This window comes from Microcaecilia unicolor, chromosome 7 (genome assembly GCF_901765095.1).
Source record: "Microcaecilia unicolor chromosome 7, aMicUni1.1, whole genome shotgun sequence".
Lineage (NCBI taxonomy): Eukaryota > Metazoa > Chordata > Amphibia > Gymnophiona > Siphonopidae > Microcaecilia > Microcaecilia unicolor.
In genome coordinates, this window is record NC_044037.1 from 154,536,570 (window position 1) to 154,553,422 (window position 16,853).

The 16,853-nt window shown below is 42.7% G+C and overlaps 1 protein-coding gene across 2 annotated transcripts in view; it reads right to left on the reverse strand.

Moving 5' to 3' along the window:
- The window catches only part of AGAP1 (ArfGAP with GTPase domain, ankyrin repeat and PH domain 1), a 2,358,592-nt gene that overhangs the window by 659,254 nt on the left and 1,682,485 nt on the right, over positions 1-16,853 (reverse strand). For both annotated transcript variants that reach the window (XM_030210552.1, XM_030210551.1), the window contains exon 13: positions 3,824-3,985. In XM_030210552.1, coding sequence (XP_030066412.1) covers positions 3,824-3,985 — 162 coding nt within the window. The remainder of the gene's footprint in view (positions 1-3,823; positions 3,986-16,853) is intronic.

Consider the following 16,853-nt stretch of genomic DNA (forward strand, 5'->3'; position numbering starts at 1 on the left):
TTGGTTTATATTTGTTATAGTATTCCGTTCCCCCGAGGACGCCAACATGCGAAACATGCTTGCATGTAGGGAACTGGAAGGATAAGCAAACTGGAGCTGCAGATTTTACAAGCTGTAGTCCAGTCAGTAACAACTGGAGCTGGGACTCCGAATGAACCGCTCCAGTAACTCGTTGATACAGCGCTCACCCCTAATCAAGATAAGCATTATATGTTATATCTGGTCAACAGTAACAACTCGAAATATAAGCCAGAGAACAGAGGAGGTAGGGGAGCAATGATGTCACAACGGGAATAATCACAGCTCATTACTGTGAGAAGGTTCAGCCGGTTTCCCTTATCACTGAGCACAACAGCAATGTATAAAAAAGAAAAAAAATTGCACATTTAACACAAGGAGACTTTTTAGAATATACAGGTTTTTCTTCATGTAATATTAGTTAAAATTTAATGCCAAGAAGTGTAGAGTGATGCACTTGGATTGCAGAAACCCGAAAGAGATATACCGGATAGGAGGGGAGAAATTAGTAAGCTCGACTCAGGAGAGAGACCTTGGGGTGTTGGTGTCTGAGGATCTAAAAGTGAAGAAAGAATGCGACAAGGCGACGGCCGTGGCCAAAAGGATGATAGGCTGCATAGAGAGGGGTATAACTCGCAGAAGAAAGGAGGTGTTGATGCCTCTCTATCAGGGGCGTAGGCAGACCTGCCATTTTGGGTGGGTCCAGAGTTAACCTGGGTGAGCCCTTCCCACCCCCACCCCTGTGGTTTTTAAAAAATAATTTGATGTCTGCCCGTTTCTCTCTGAACCCCCTCCTCGGTCCAACCTCAGAGCCGTTGCCCATCGCAATTCCTTTAGGCAACCTGCGCCAGTCCTGCAGGCTTCTCTCTACCACATTCCCACCAAAAAAACAAGAAGTGACATCATTGAGGGCAGGACACGATACAGAGAAGCCTGCAGGGATGGTGCAGGATGCCTATAGGAATTGCTGTCATCAGTAGCTCTGAGGTAGACTGGGGGGGGGGGGGGGTTCTAGAGAGAGACAAGCAGATGCCAGGTCATAAGTGGAGAAGAGGGGGAGAGAGAAAGAGGAGCCGCCACTGAAGAGTTTTGGGGGCCTCATGGGCTGCTGACTGGGTGGGCCTATGCCCACCCAAGCCCACCCTTAGCTACGCCACTGCCCTCTACAAGTCATTGGTGAGGCCCCACTTGGAGTACTGTGTTCAGTTTTGGAGGCCATATCTTGCTAAAGATGTAAAAAGACTGGAAATGGTACAAAGAAAGGTGCAAAAATGGTATGGGATTTGCATTACAAACCGTACAAGGAGAGACTTGCTGACCTGAACATGTATACCTTGGAGGAAAGGAGAAACAGGGGTGACATGATACAGACGTTCAAATATTTGAAAGGTGTTAATCCACAAACGAACCTTTTTCGGAGACGGGAAGGCAGTAGAACTAGAGGACATGAATTGAGGTTGAAGAGGGGCAGACTCAGAAGTACTGTCAGGAAGTATTTTTTCACAGAGAGGGTGGTGGATATATGGAATGCCCTCCCGCGGGAGGTGGTGGAGGTGAAAATGGTAATGGAATTCAAACGTGCGTGGGATAAACACAAAGGAATACTGTTTTGAAGGAATGGATCCATGGAATCTCAGCGGAGATTAGGTGGCGTTGCCAGTAATTGGGAAGCATAACCGGTGCTGGGTGGACTTCTACGGTCTGTGCCCTAAGAATGGCAAAGACAAATCAAACTCGGGTATAAAGTATCACATTCCATGTAAAATATGTTTATCTTATTGGGCAGACTGGATGGACCGTACAGGTCTTTATCTGCCATCATTTACTATGTTATATGTTACTATGAGAAAGAGGAACCCAAACCATAGCTATGTGATGCAAGGTTCCACATTAGGAGTCACCGCCCAGGAAAAAGATCTAGGTGTCATTGTTGATGCTAGAAACCCTGTGCTCAGTGTGCAGTCGCAGCTATAAAAGTAAATAGAATGCTATGAATTATTAAGAAATAAATGGAAAACAAAAATGAGAATGTTTTAATGCCTTTTTATCGCTCCATGGTGCGACTGCACCTCAAATACTGTGTGCAATTCTGGTCACTGCATCTCAAAGAAGATATAACAGAATTAGAAAACGTATAAAGAAGGGCAACAAAAATGATAAAGGGGATGGAACTGCTTCTGTGAATTGCTTGTTTACTTTTTCAAAAATACTAAGACTAGGGGGCATACAATGAAGCTACTAAGTAGTAAATTTAAAACAAATTGGAGAAAATATTTCTTCACACAACGAGTAATTAAACTCTGGAATTTGTTGCCAGAGAATATGGTAAAAACAGTTAGCTTAGTAGGATTTAACAAAGGTTTGGCTAATTTCCTAAAAGTCCATAAGCCATTATTAAGATGGACTTGGGAAAATCCACTGCTTAAGCAGCATAAAATCTGTTTTACTGTTCTGGGATATTGCCAGGTACTTGTGACTTGGATTGGCCACCATTGGAAACAGGATACTGGGCTTGATGCACCTTTGGTATGTCCATGTATGGCAACACTTATGTTCTTATCCGGTTAGTGCACAATAATCCTAACACACTAGCTGGATACTGCAGGAATGCCCACTTTCTGCCCATGACATACTCCCTCCAAAAATATTTTTGTAGAATAGTTACTGCACGCGACAACAGGGTAATTACTTCAAAATGCTATAATGTATTTTGTGGTAAAGCCTTTTTCATGCACAAACCACGTGTTAAGGCTAAATGCCCTTTAGTAAAAGGACCCCTAAATCAGGACTATAACTTTCATTCAACTACTGTACATTTATGTTTAAAGACAGGACTATTCAACTTTAGCTAGTGCTTTGAGGCTTAATGTATTTGTATTATTTTCCTCTTTACTACCCTTTGACCCCAAAATGACTAACTTGGTAACTCAGCCTCTTTTGCTGCTTGAGATTTGGAGAGGAAATATACTTAAGGCTGAACCTTTCAACTTTGCTCTTCACTTCTACTGAATAGTCTTCTTGCTCTCCCAGGCACATCACCTCTGTGTTGCATCTTTTTTCCCTATCAACTGGGCTACTTAAACTAGAAATCTTCTGTACTTTACAGTGCTATAGCCAAACCAGGGGGCTATCCACAGGTGAAGGGCAATTCTATAACTTGCTGCCTATACTGACACGCCACATGTGTGTAAGCGCCATTCTATATGTCACACCTAAATGCTATAGTGCTTAACTGTAAATGGGGCATATATGTGGGTGGAGCATAGTTTGGCTATAGGCAAGTCTCCAATTTATGCACACTTTGCATATTATACTTAGGGGAATCCATTTATGCCTGCTACTGACTTTATGTAAATTGTCATGCCTAATTTAGGCATGCCAATTTAGGTTTATACTAGTATCCTATTAATGGCATCCTAGCACCTAGATGCTGTTATAGAATTAGCACTCAGTGCACAGCCATCAGCATGCCAAATAGAGGTGCTAAGCTATGCAGTTTCTCCGTTAGTGTTGTAACTCTTAAACAGTCATTATCAATGGATCCTGCAACTGCACCTGTAACTGAATTTTAGCTAAACCTTTAACAATGAACTAAATTTCTAACATAGTCACTGCATATTTATATTACGTTTTGAAGAGAATTAAACATATCATGAAAGCTGCTTCTATGTTCCTCAGTAATAAATTAATTTACAGATGGACAGAACAATTGCCCATAAATCTATGGCTAACTTTAGAGATTATCAGAATAAACAAATTAAGAAGGGTTTCAGAGGTTCTTATAGAACAAAGAAAATTGCCTTACCATCAGCTGTGCCAGAAAAGCCATCTGCTTTGAAATTGCTTGTACTTTTCTTCCTGCGATGCTTCTTTCTATTGGCATGAGGTGAGGGAGGAGGATCTAGTTTAGGACTGGTAGTACTGGAGATACTAGGACTAGAACACACAGATTCTCCCAACCCAGTATCTGCAATTCAACAGGGAAAACCTTCAATGTATTTATAAAATGGGAGAGAAATATCAGGCACAGTAATGTATTAAAACATCATGCAAACTTGTGCCAAACACTTCCGGTTAATTCAACATATAACAAAGCACAACTCAATTTAAGCTTTTTTTAAAATCATGCTTAGTAACAACACAGTTGATCTAACTTCACCTAAGAATGAATGGAAGTACAGGAACTGAATATACAATAAAATACAAAGGGCAGAAATTGAAATTCAGAAGTTTGCAACACTAAAAGTGGAGCAGCATTTTAGAAAGGACATATAAATTAGAAATGAGATGTTCAGGTTGGGATGTCTAAAGTTCTGTTAACATTTTAGACCAAGATCTGTTGACATAGAGCCTGTTCTAATATACGTTGAGGAATAGACATTTATGCACTGGACGTAGGCAGCAGGATCTTCTATTTTAGAACCATAAATGTCTAAAATACATGTGTATGTTTTGAAATAGCAACAGAAAAGACAAGCAGACCAGCAGTCCGGAAAGGTGTGCAGCTTTATTAAAACAATCATCCACGTGGCCATGTTTCACACGCAGGCTGCATCAGGGGTAGAAACTAATGTACAAACAAGCAATCAAATTAAAATCATACAAAGCATAAAAAAACAAATGAATATAAAATCATACTTAATGAGACAGACAATAACTATTAGAATAAAGTGTTAGTGACAGTGGAAAGACCATAGTGTATCCACATATTTAAATTAGCGTAACAGTAGTGAACCAACTCACAAACAGAAATAAAACATATAATTTTGGTGCACAGCATCTATATTAACCACAACAGTGACAGTGTGCATAGATAAATACATAAAGGTAAGTACTGAAAGGGATCACATACCTATAGGGGAATGGAACCAGCTTTCCCCTAATAGTTGAAAGCAAATCCAACAACATAAGTGATACAGTGAAAGATTTCAAATCAGTGAAATAAAAATACTCTGAAGTATTCTAAGTAAAAAAATTAAAAAGACAAAATATAAAGTGAATCATATAGTACTGTCACTGCCTGATCTCCCTTCCAACCGGGACCCAGGTGGTTCCTGCTTAGCTTGCTTCCCTGGGGCGTAGCCGGAGTTCTGTGCCGGGGCAGTAGGCTCTGTATCGCACTCTCTCCGGGACAGCAAAGGAAACCGGTGGAGTTTTGCAGTTAACAAAACTAGAAGGCAGCGATAAACTCTCCAAGCGAATTGTTCTTTTAATCAATTTATCTTCAGGAAAACACTGGACACAATCCTGCTTCACATCAGCAGTGTGTTAACCCCATCTCATTCCTTCTCTTCAGGTTTTAAGACAACAGTCCGTACTCAAGGTAACAGTCCGTGCTCAATATCACTACACAGAGTTTTCAGGCACCACAGTAATCTTAGCTTTCAAACCCTGGGTAGCCTGCCCTCTGGTTCACTTATTACAGTCCACTCCCCTATTAATGCTTCTTGCCGTGTGCTTTAGAGAGTGTGTTAGTAAGGCTCTTCCACAGCTTCCTCCCAAACTTTATTATGCTGTCTTCCCCCTTCTTACACCGGTCTGGCCACAACCTGACCCATAAAGCTTTTACCTTTTCCTTGGAAGGTAGAGCAGAGCGGTCCATCAGCTCTACTCCCTCCCCTTTCTCTTCATCTACTCCATTCTTATCCCACTCCATAGCCTCCTCCACCCCTGACTCCTGCAGCTGTTGCTCATCACTTTGATTAGAACACATATCCCAATCATTCCCATGCCCCTCTGCTTCCTGCGAGTCATGAGTTTTACCTTGCCCTGGTGGTTTCTGGGGATTGCGGTTCTCTCTCTTATATTGCTCTCTTATCGAGCTTTTCTCCACCAGAGGGTGAACCTTTCCTCCAGGGGGAATCTAGGACTTGTGACCCTGGGAGGAAAACTCCTCCTGTCTCTTTCTCCACCTGCTCACTGTAGTGCTCTTGCTATCCAGCTCACAGTACTCACAGTGCAGCATTTCTTTCCTTGAGTACTATATAAATCTCTTTATATTTTGGCTTTTTATTTTATTTTTTTTACATATAGTAATTTAGACTATTGAGTTTTATTTCACTGTTTTGAAATCTTTCACCGTATCTCTTAGGCTGTTGGATTTGCTTTCAACTATTATGGGAAAGCTGGTTCCACTCCCTCCCTTCACTCCTCCTCTTTATGTTTTTTTATTTCTGCATACTCACTATGGTTAATATAGATGCTGTGCACCAAAACTATATGTTTTATTTCTGTTTAACAGTTGGTTCACTGCTGTTATACTAATTTAAATATGTGGATACACTATGGTCTTTTCATTATCACTTACACTTTATTTTTAATAGTTATTTTCTGTCTCATTAAATATTATCTTATATTCATTTGGTTTTGAAGTCCTATATAATTTTTAATTTGACGCTTTTAATTTTAAGGCAGTTTTATTATTTGTATGATTTTAATTTGATTTTGTTTGTACCTTAGTTTCTACCCCTGACACAGCATGCGGGTGAAACGTGGCCATGTCAGGTGATTGTTTTTAATAAAGCTACATACCTTTCCAGACTGCTGATCTGCTTGTCTTTCTACTACTATGCTTAGGTTGCAGCTCATCCCCTCTCTTTTCTGCTCTGTTTGAAATAGCAACATACATTTGTATATGCTAGACATTTGTTAGTAATTTTAGAACTATGTATATTTTCCCTTTGCTGTTACAGAATCCATTATCCTTTGCCAGTTTTGCTTTCAGAAAGGTGAAGGGGGAGACATAAAAACTGGGGCATTAAAGGGGCAACCTCCCCTAATCACTCCACTGGAGTGCTGCTCAATACAAGCACTTTTCTGAAATCTAGACATGTGTGGTAGTAGGTGTAAACCCAGACGTTGATCTGTTTTAACACAGATGTGCATTCATCTTCTGAAATGGGAAATGCATGTTTCTTTTTTAAGGGCATCTTAGTCCTATACAAAAACACACACATTTTTGAGTTTTAGAAGCATATATTCCTGCTTTCTAGAATCAGAATTTAGATGTGTATGCAATATAGACATCTAAATGCCAGTTTATGCATATCTAAAACAAAAATAATGCACCTAGGACTTTTTCATCAAAGTTTGACAGAGAGGTTATTTTGAAGCACTTTGACTTGCAACCTATGTAACTTTGTAAGTCTAAGTGCTTTGAAAATGAGCCCCAATGTCTCTTTGCTAGTAATGAAATCATGCATATTCTTCTAAATTACAGTACATTTTCCATAGTAACCATCAGTTTGTAGCTCAGTCTGCTCTATTGTTGTATGTCAAAGTAAAAGGAATGGAAAAGAGGGTAACTGAACTGAGACAGGTGTACAAAAAGCAGCATTTGTGCAATGTTACACTAATACTGATCAGTTTTTCTGTATACAGCTTTTTTAAAAGGTAGCATTTTTTTCGTTTATAAACTGCTCATATTTACAGTGCTGTACATAATTAAAACATCAATTTATAATCAATAAGGACAGAAAAAAAACCAACACACATAACTACATAACATAAAACAAAGATCAACATGAAGGGAACCCTAACAATCACATTGTTTGATAGACTCAGATCTTTACCATTTTCCACAAAGTAAGAAAGTAGACTGTTTCCATGATAATCTTATACAAAACTCCAGAGATCTGGACCAATATATAGAAAAAGTTCAATTGCAAGCATTTTGAAGCTTTATTTCTGTGGTGGAAGAAAAAATACAATTCATGAACTGATCTGAACATTCTGGGTGGCTTAGCTAAGTATCATCTTTCACAGATATTGTGCATACACTATAAACCAAAGAACTTAAAACTGAATGTGGTCTGTTTGTGGCAACTAATGTATGCCTATAACACCAGTGAGATGATATGCTTGCTGTTAGTCTTTCAAGCAGCCAAACTGCATTATTTCATATAGACTGCAGCTCTCTTCCCAGGAAACCTGAATATAATCTAGATTAGTAATCAGTTCTTGATGTGATTATTGATTGTAACTGTGCAAGTAGATATGGATGGAAACATCTCAAAGGGAGGAGGTGACAACCTGCTGAATTTTCTTATTTTTAGGAAAAAGTCAACAATTGTCCCCACAATATAAGGTCCACTGAGCAGATCTCAGGTGCAGATGTGCCGTGGGTGTTATGTACACTGTGGAAGCCATGTGGCCCAATAATCTAAACATCTGCCAAGCTGTGACCTGCTGTGATGTCCGAACCTTGGATGCCAGGAAGACAAGTTTGTCTACCTGCGTCTCTGGGAGATAGGCTTGAACAGTCCTTGTGTATAGCAGGGCTCCTATAACTCCAATTGTTGAATAGGATGAAGGTAGGACTTGGGGTAGTTTATAACAAACCCTAGTAGCTCCAGCACCCGAATTGTCATCCGCATGGACTCCTGAGCACTGTCCTCCGAGGTGCTCTGCACCAGCCAATTGTCGAGATAAAGGAACATATGAACTCCCAGTCTGCATAGAGATGCTGCGACTACAGCTAGACACTTGGTAAAGACTCTGGGAGATAACGTGAGGCCAAAAGGCAACACACAGTACTGAAAGTGATGTGTTCCTAGCAGAAACCAAAGATACTTCCGGTGGGCTGGAATTATCGGGATGTGTATATATGCATCCTTCAAGTCGAAAGAGCATAGCCAATCATTTTTCTGAATCATGGGAAGAAGGGTGCCCAGGGAAACCATCCTGAACTTTTCTCAGACCAGGAATTTGTTCAGGGCACTTAAGTCTAGGATGGGATGCACCCCCCCTATCTTTTTCTGCACAAGGAAATATATGGACTAGAATCCCTGCCCTTCTATCCCTGGTGGAATGGGTTCGACCGCATGGGCCTTGAAAAGGGCGGAGAGTTCCTCTGCAAGTACCTGCCTGTGCTGAGAGTTGAAAGAATGGGCTCTTGGTGGACAATTTGAAGGTTTGGAAAGCAAATTGAAGGTGAACCTGAGCCAGACTATTTGAAGAATCCACTGGTCGGAGGTTATGAGAGGCCACCTTTGGTGAAAAAACTTTAACCTCCCTCAACCAGCAAATCGTCCGGGGTGGACACTTGGACTGTGGCTATGCTCTGCTGGAGCTAGTCAAAAGCCCATCCCTTGCTTTTGTTGGGGAATGGCAGGGGTCTTCGGCACATGCTGTTGACGCAAACGAGCATACTGAGGAGCCTGAGCAGGCTGGCAAGCCGCAAGAGTGTACCTATGCCTACAGTAGTAATAGGGAGCACTCTGCAACTTGCCAAAATACCTCCTGGATGAGGAGGCAGTTGGAGAAGACACCCAGCAGGAGAAAGAAGACATAGCATCAGTATGTTTCTTGATTTGTTAAGTTACCTCCTCAACCTTCTCTCCAAAAAGATTATCCCCCCGGCAAGGGGCATCAGCCAACCTCTGCTGGACAGAATGTTCCAGGTCAGAAACACGCAGCCGTGTCTGCGCATTGCTATACCATGGGCAGAGATTGTGGATGCCACGTCAAAAGTGTCGTAAGCGCCCCTGGCCAAGAACTTGCGACAAGCCTTCTGCTGTTTGACCAACTGGCAAAACGGATCAGCCTGCTTCGGAGTGAGTGCATTGACCAAGTCTGACAGCTGGTGCACAGAGTTTCACAAGTACACAATCGTGAAGAGCTGGTATGACTGGATATGGGCGATGAGCATAGAGGCCTGATACATCATCCTCCTAAAAGAGTCCATCCTAGCTTCTCTGCCTGGGGGAGCTGAATCATAGTCCTTAGTACTCCTGGCTCTCTTGAGAGCGAAGTTCACCATCATGGAGTTGTGGGGTAACGGAGACTTCACCATTCCAGGTTCCCTGTGGGTCCAATACTGGGTGTCCATTTTCTTGGGGAGCACATGGACAGAGGGGGATGCCCAGTTCCTAATGAGCACTGCTTTGAGTACCTCACGGAGAGGAGCCGTCACTACCTCCTTAGGTACGACCTCAAGCATCTTGGCCCTGAGCTCATCCTCTACTTTTACAGGGAATAGAATGGCATCAGCCATTTCAGGTGCAAAAGAGGTGAAAGAGAGGCTCTCAGGTGGAGCGGAGGGCTCAGAAGGAATACAATAGGACTCATCGGAGGAAAAGTTCTTGGGATCTTCTTCTGATTCCCATGAGCGCTCCTCCTCGGTGTCGGATTGAACCTCCCTAACGGATGTCCGAGACCAGGCCCGCCTTGATGCTGAGGACCCATGTCTTCGAGAGCGGTGTTGAGAAACTGGCTCCCATCTCAACTCTGGCGAAACTTCCTCCATCAACGTCGAAGGGGTGCCGGATTGGGTGGCTGTTGACACTGGTGCCGCAAACAGTGCCGGAGTCAGAGGCTGCACCGTGGGCTGAGGGCCAGGCGGGGCCAAAAAGGAAGGTATGGTAGGTGCAAGCACCCGCACTACCGACGCATATCACTACATTAGGCCAAATGCTCAGGGAGCAAGGCCCGGATGCGCTTATCGAGGGCCGCCATCTGGAAAGACTATGGCATCTGCTAAGGTGCAGGTTCGCAGAATCCCTGGGACCGGTGCAGGATCGCGGCTGCTTGAAGACACACACATCGGCACCTACTGGATAGAGGGGGAGCGGTCCTCCAGCATTGACGCTTTTCAGGTGCCGAATCCCTCAGTGCTCCAGTGCTCCAGAGCTCCCAGCATCATGCATAGAAGGAGATCGGTGTCGATCCTTCGCCCGATGCACATCACCCATGCTCCACGGTGTCGACGAGGATGACGTTGAATCCTCCTGTTGACTCGGGATTGGGTCTGACAATGGGCAGTCCCGGGAGATCTGCATAACAGAAGGCCTCAAGACAGTTGGAGACCCATTCGTTGCCTCACTGCTCCCAGTGTCACGGAGTCTCAAAGAAACCATCCCTACCTGGGCTCTTGATATCAGTGCGACGCTCAACGTCAATGCCGACACCTCCGACCTCAATGCTGATGCTGACATTGAGGGACCGGACTGGGCTCCAAAAATCTTCGCACGTTGAGCCACTCAGGAAACCTGAATCCTCTTTTTCATACGAAGACAGAGGACACAGTTGGCCGGGCTATGGTTGGGGCCAAGGCACTGAAGACACCAAGAATGGGTGTCTTTCCTCAAGATGGTCTGCCTGCACCAAGTACAATGCTTGAAGCCACTGGGAGTCTTTGTAGACATGGAAGGAAAAACTTTAGCAGCGAAATCAAAGGACACGATGGTGCCTGAAAAAGGGGAAAGAGGCACAAAAAGAAACAACCCGACCGGGCAGGCCTTAAAGCGGCCCACATTGAAAAATAAAGGAAACCAAACGCGGGAAAAAATACTGAAGAAATAAAGGAAAATTAAAAAAATAATAAATAAAAACAAAAGAGCTAGGAGAGCGGGTAGAAAAAACCGCCGAAGGTACTGTAAAAATTGAAAAACGCTCTGACCGGGCATGTGAGGAACCACCACATAGGGCAGCTGCTCCTCAAGCGGAAAAAGCGAAACTGAAGCTGCATGCTCACGCGACAGGCAGGAAGGCACTGGCGCATATGCGCAGCTCGCGCTCCTGAAAGCTCTGTTTATTACTACGGCAATATTGCTGCCTGGGCAACGCGGGCATGGCGTCAACCCATTTGTGAGAATAAGCAAGCCTGCTTGTCCTCAGAGTATAGGTAGTTACAAAACAAAATTGACCCGTGAACCTCAGATCAATCCCTGGGAAGAAAGGTATAAAAAGGAAACCACCTGATCTCTAAAGACAGGCCCTCTAGCTCTAAAGTAGAAGCCATGGACAATTGTTCCTAGCAGTATATCAAATGTTAATATATAAACAAACATATTCCTCTCTAATCTGGTTCCAGGGTGGGGCTTTCAGGAAGAAATTGGGGGCAGAGCACAGTAACCCTCCTGTGAGGTCATACATAAGGAAGCTATGCCAGAGTTTGAAGACTGCAGCACATTTTCATTTTCCCTTGAGATTTTCACATTTTGAGTTTTCTGGAGTAAAACCATGTGGGTGGATATAGCTGCAATAAAAGCTATATAGATGGTGGCAGGTGGGCAGGCCAGGATATGGCCTGGCTCCAACCAAAAGGCATTTATTTTGGGTGTTTTTTTGTAAATTATTATTATTACAAACAAGTTTGTGATAAAGGACAATTTCCTGGATGTTTTGTTTATGCATATGGAACTGTTGCCTCATCATTGCTAGGACTTGTGCTGAAGACCACAGAGGGAGAAGAGGCCAGGGATGGACTGGGGCCCCCGGGTGATCTTGCCCAAGACTGAGCCAAGAGGGTTTAGGCAAGAACATGACTGTTTATTGGAGGACAGAGATTCTGTGCTGGCAGGATACTGAGGACTTACGAAGAGAGGTGTTCACTTTCACTTGGCCCATGCCAACATGTGGGCAGAGGGTTACAGTAAGACAAACCTTAAGAAGGTTCAGGTCTGGTGATTCGGAGTTTATGTCATAAAGAATTTGAATATTGTCTACAAAGTAGTATGGGTTCAGACCATGATATTGTTTGAGCATGGCATGAAGACTTAGGAATATATTGAATAAAGCAAGTCATAGAACAGAGCCCTGGGGATTCCAAGTGTCAAAGGATGTGACATAATTATTTGAAAAAACCTGTAATGAATAATCAGGATGGAAAGAAGCAAACACTGTTAAGACTGTACTATGAATTCCAAGGGTTGATCACCTAGTTAGAAGAAGCTGATGGTTAATGAAGTTAAATGCTGCTGATAGATCACATGACAGCAGCAACACCTATTTCCCTGCATCCAATTGACACTTGCTTTTATTCAAAATAGACAGAAGCAAGATTCAGTATTATGGTGCTGGCAGAAGTCATACTGTCATGGGTAAAGTGAGCTAGTTTTCACTATAAAGGACTACAGCTGCAGCAGTACATCCTTTTCAGTAATCTTAGAAACAAAGGGGACATTTGACAGGGGTCAATAGCTTGATGGATCCTTTGGGTCAAGGCAAGGTTTTCTGAGTAACTGGCATACCAAAGCCTGCTTCCAACTTTTTTGAAACTATACCAGCAGTAGGCTGCAGTTCACAAGGCATAGTATGAATCAGAGAGACCTCTTTTTAACAGCAAAGTAGGCATGGGGTCCAGGAGTGGCAAAGGGGAATTTATGGAGGCAAGAAATTTAGACAAAGAGAGGAAAGAAATGACAATTGGTTATGGAGATAAAGGGCTTGTACATACAATAAAAGGGCAATGAGTGGAACTGACAACACACATCATAAGAGTTTTGTTCACAAAAAGAGAACATGTTATTAGGGACTGGACAAGATTGGAGTAAAGCAGAAGATGAAGTTAATGAGGACATCAAATGGAATAGTTTTCCACTTGGATTGTCAAGTGGTGATCAAAGAGCAGTAGTGATTTTTTTCTTCCTTTGTTGAACTGTATTTAAGTAATCTCTGGCGCTCTTTACAGAGGATTAAAAATTCTGGAGATCTTGATTTCCACCACGTGTTCAGCTTTGTAAGCCTACCTCTTGAGGTCAAAAGCCTTGATGGTAGTAGGAATGAGAATATCAACTAGGGTGGGAAATTGGTTAAAAGGGGCTATCATATTAAAAGCTGTAGATAGGCTGACCATGTGTCAGCATAATCAGAGAAAGAAGGGCAAAGTAGCAAGAGAACTCCAACAAATATTAGCAAGTCTTTGGATGTCCAGAGACTATGGTTTCTCAAGTATTTTGTGCAGGTAATATCTACAGACTGAGATAACTTCAAATATAACTTGATCAAGGGGAAGTGATCACTCCATGACATCAGTAATGAGAAAACTAGAGCAAGTGATTCAGTATCCATTCCCAAAGTAAAGATCACGAGTATGTCCCGTTTGATGCATGAAAATGGAGACACATTGTATAAACCCTAGAGATTACATTAGTGATATAATTTCCTATCTCTCATGGAAAAAAGGGGAGTCAGAATTAATGTTGAAAATCCTCAAAATACATAGCTTAGAGTAAGAGATTGTGATTTGAAAAATCCTATTCAGAGCTCTATCCCAAAAGTCTGCTGGTAGAGACAGAGGACAGAAAGAGAGCGAAAGTAGAGGTACTCAGACTTTGTCCAGAAACATGAAAATTTTCTCTGGATAACTCAAGATGATAGCAGGAAATTTTCTGAAGAGAAGGTGTCTATTAAACAAGATATTCAGCCCACCACCATGTTTGCTTGGCCATAAAGGAACAACCATCAGGAGTGCCTGCAGAAGTATCCCCTTGTCTCCTGCTTTCAACCAGGTCTTGGAGAGAAAAAGAAATGCAAGCTGCTCATATCTGTTATTAATAGCACTTTGTGTTTAAGGGACCTCACATTAAGCATACCTACGGCAAATGAAGAATTGGATTTGCATATTCTGGTTGGCGAAGGCTGTGTTATTAGAATTTGAGAGGGGGTGGATAAGAACTGGGCCAATGCTTTGAGGACAATGCCACTTGAAGGGACAGGTGGGACAATGGCCAATAATAACAGGAATTTTGGATACAGTCTACATAAGATCAGGACCTATACTGATGATCAATGCTGTGCCTAAAGCATCCCGCCGCCGTGGACTCTAAGGAAGCAATATAAAATGTTATTTTATATTGTAAACCGTTCTGATTTACCTTTGTAATAAGTGACGGTCTAGTAAATAAATAAACGATAAACGATAAGCATAGCGAAATATTGTTGGGCCGGGGACGTATGGATTTTCAGCACAGCAGTGGCCTGGATTGGAGCTGGGCTTCAATTGCAAACTCTGGACAAGCATATGTTTATGTTCTTGGACCCTTTAAAAAAAAAGTGTCTGTCAATTTACTCTCTACAGAAGATATTGATATATTTATTTGATGAGCATTCATAAGTGATGATACTTGAGTCTTTTGGAAATATTTTTTTCTATGGGAGGTTGTTATGCTGATAATGAAAGAGTATTCCAGCTCGTCAGATTGTTTTGATTTTGAAGCTCATTGAGGCTTTTCCTTCCATTTTTTTTTGCAGTGGTTATTTTTTGATTTCAGTAGATTTCTTTGATGATTTCATTAATATACTTGTGTAATCCACACCGTTTTTGTTTGTTTATAGTGGCTGCAGTTAAAGATACATGGGAGGTGGCAGTTGGGCAAGCTGAGACCAAGCCTGAACCCTAACAGACCATTTTTGTTTGGTACCTTGATCTAAAACACTTTGAATTAATGGAGAAGTTCCTGGACACTTTCGTTGAGAATTTCTTAGAGGCCTTGGACTAACCACATGTGGATGAAAAGATAACTACAGAGTCAGAACAGGTTGATATTTGGAACACACACTTAGCTAAGATCCTAGAGAACATGACACCACTAAAAAGGTCATGCCCCACTCACTCACTGTGGTTTTCTCTTTGGACCCTTAAGCTTGAAAGGAGATGGTGTAAAGGTCGCCAGGATGAGGGCAAGCCAAACTTTAGGAAACACATGACAAAATACCACCAAGCCTTAACAGCAGCCAAAAAAACAATATTTCAATGCATTTAACAGGCTGCCAATTCAACCAAGTACTTGTTCAGCACAGTAACCAGACGACTGCAACCCTCACAAAAGACTCAACCTGCCCAGTTAAAACTGAACTGCAATAATTTTGCTGCATACTTTGCCAACAAAATTAAAAGTCTCCACCAGGCCTCAGGTGTGAGTATATTCTACTATGCACATGACATCCTCCTTATATCTTACATGGCCCCCTATAACTCAGCTACATCATTGTCTCAATTCTATTGCCAAATGGCTGCTTGAGAACTGGCTAATCTTTAACTCATCTGTGATGGATTACCTGGCATAAGCTCAGGCATAGGCGGTCGGTGGCCCAACTGTTTGGGGAGGCTAAAGGGGGCGGGGTTAAGGGTGGGGCCAGGGGTGGAGCTTAAATCCATAATTGTCTGATGACACACAGAAAAAATAAATAAATAAAAAGTCACAATTAATACCTTTTATTATGATATGTCAAAGAATAAAGTGGTTGCTCAAAGCATATAATAACCACAATCGTAACTACAAAACACTATGCACAACTTTGTGCAAAAACACACTCAGAACCTTACTGTACCATAAATATTACACTGGGCAGAACCTAATACACCAATATACCACCCATACGGAAAATGCAGACCGTCAACAATATGAAACAAGGATCATAATATCACAATTCTCATGTAGAGCCACAAAACATCCTAATTCATGTTTAATGTGGGATAAAATGCCATACATAAGTAAATAAATATAAACATTTAATGTTGAGCACCTGATTCTCAAAGTGGACATATTCCAAACACTATAATGAAAATACTACTACTACTACTTATTTCTATAGCGCTACTAGACGTACGCAGCGCTGTACACTTGAACATGAAGAGACAGTCCCTGCTCAACAGAGCTTACAATCTAATTAGGACAGACAGAACAAACAAGAGATAAGGTTCCCTCAACTGTATTATTGGGGGGGAGGGGGCAGCGCTGCCAGATGAGAGGTAGTGGGAGCTGGGGAGGAGGAGGGGGGTCAGTGCTGCCAGATGAGGGGTGGTGAGAGCTGGGGGGGGGGGGCAGTGCTACCAGATGAGGGGTGGTGGGAGCTGGGGAGAAGGTGGCAATGCTGCCAGATGAGAGGTGGTGGGAGCTGGGGAAGAGGGGGGGCAGTGCTGCCAGATGAGGGGTGGGGGAGCTGGGGAGAAGGTGGCAATGCTGCCAGATGAGGGGTGGTGGAAGCTGGGAGGGGGGAGGAGGAGCAGCAATGCCAGATGAGAGGTGGTGGGAGCTGGGGAAGAGGGGGGCCAGAACTGCCAGATGAGGGGTGGTGGGAGCTGGGAAGGGGGGGGGGGGAGGAGGAGCAGC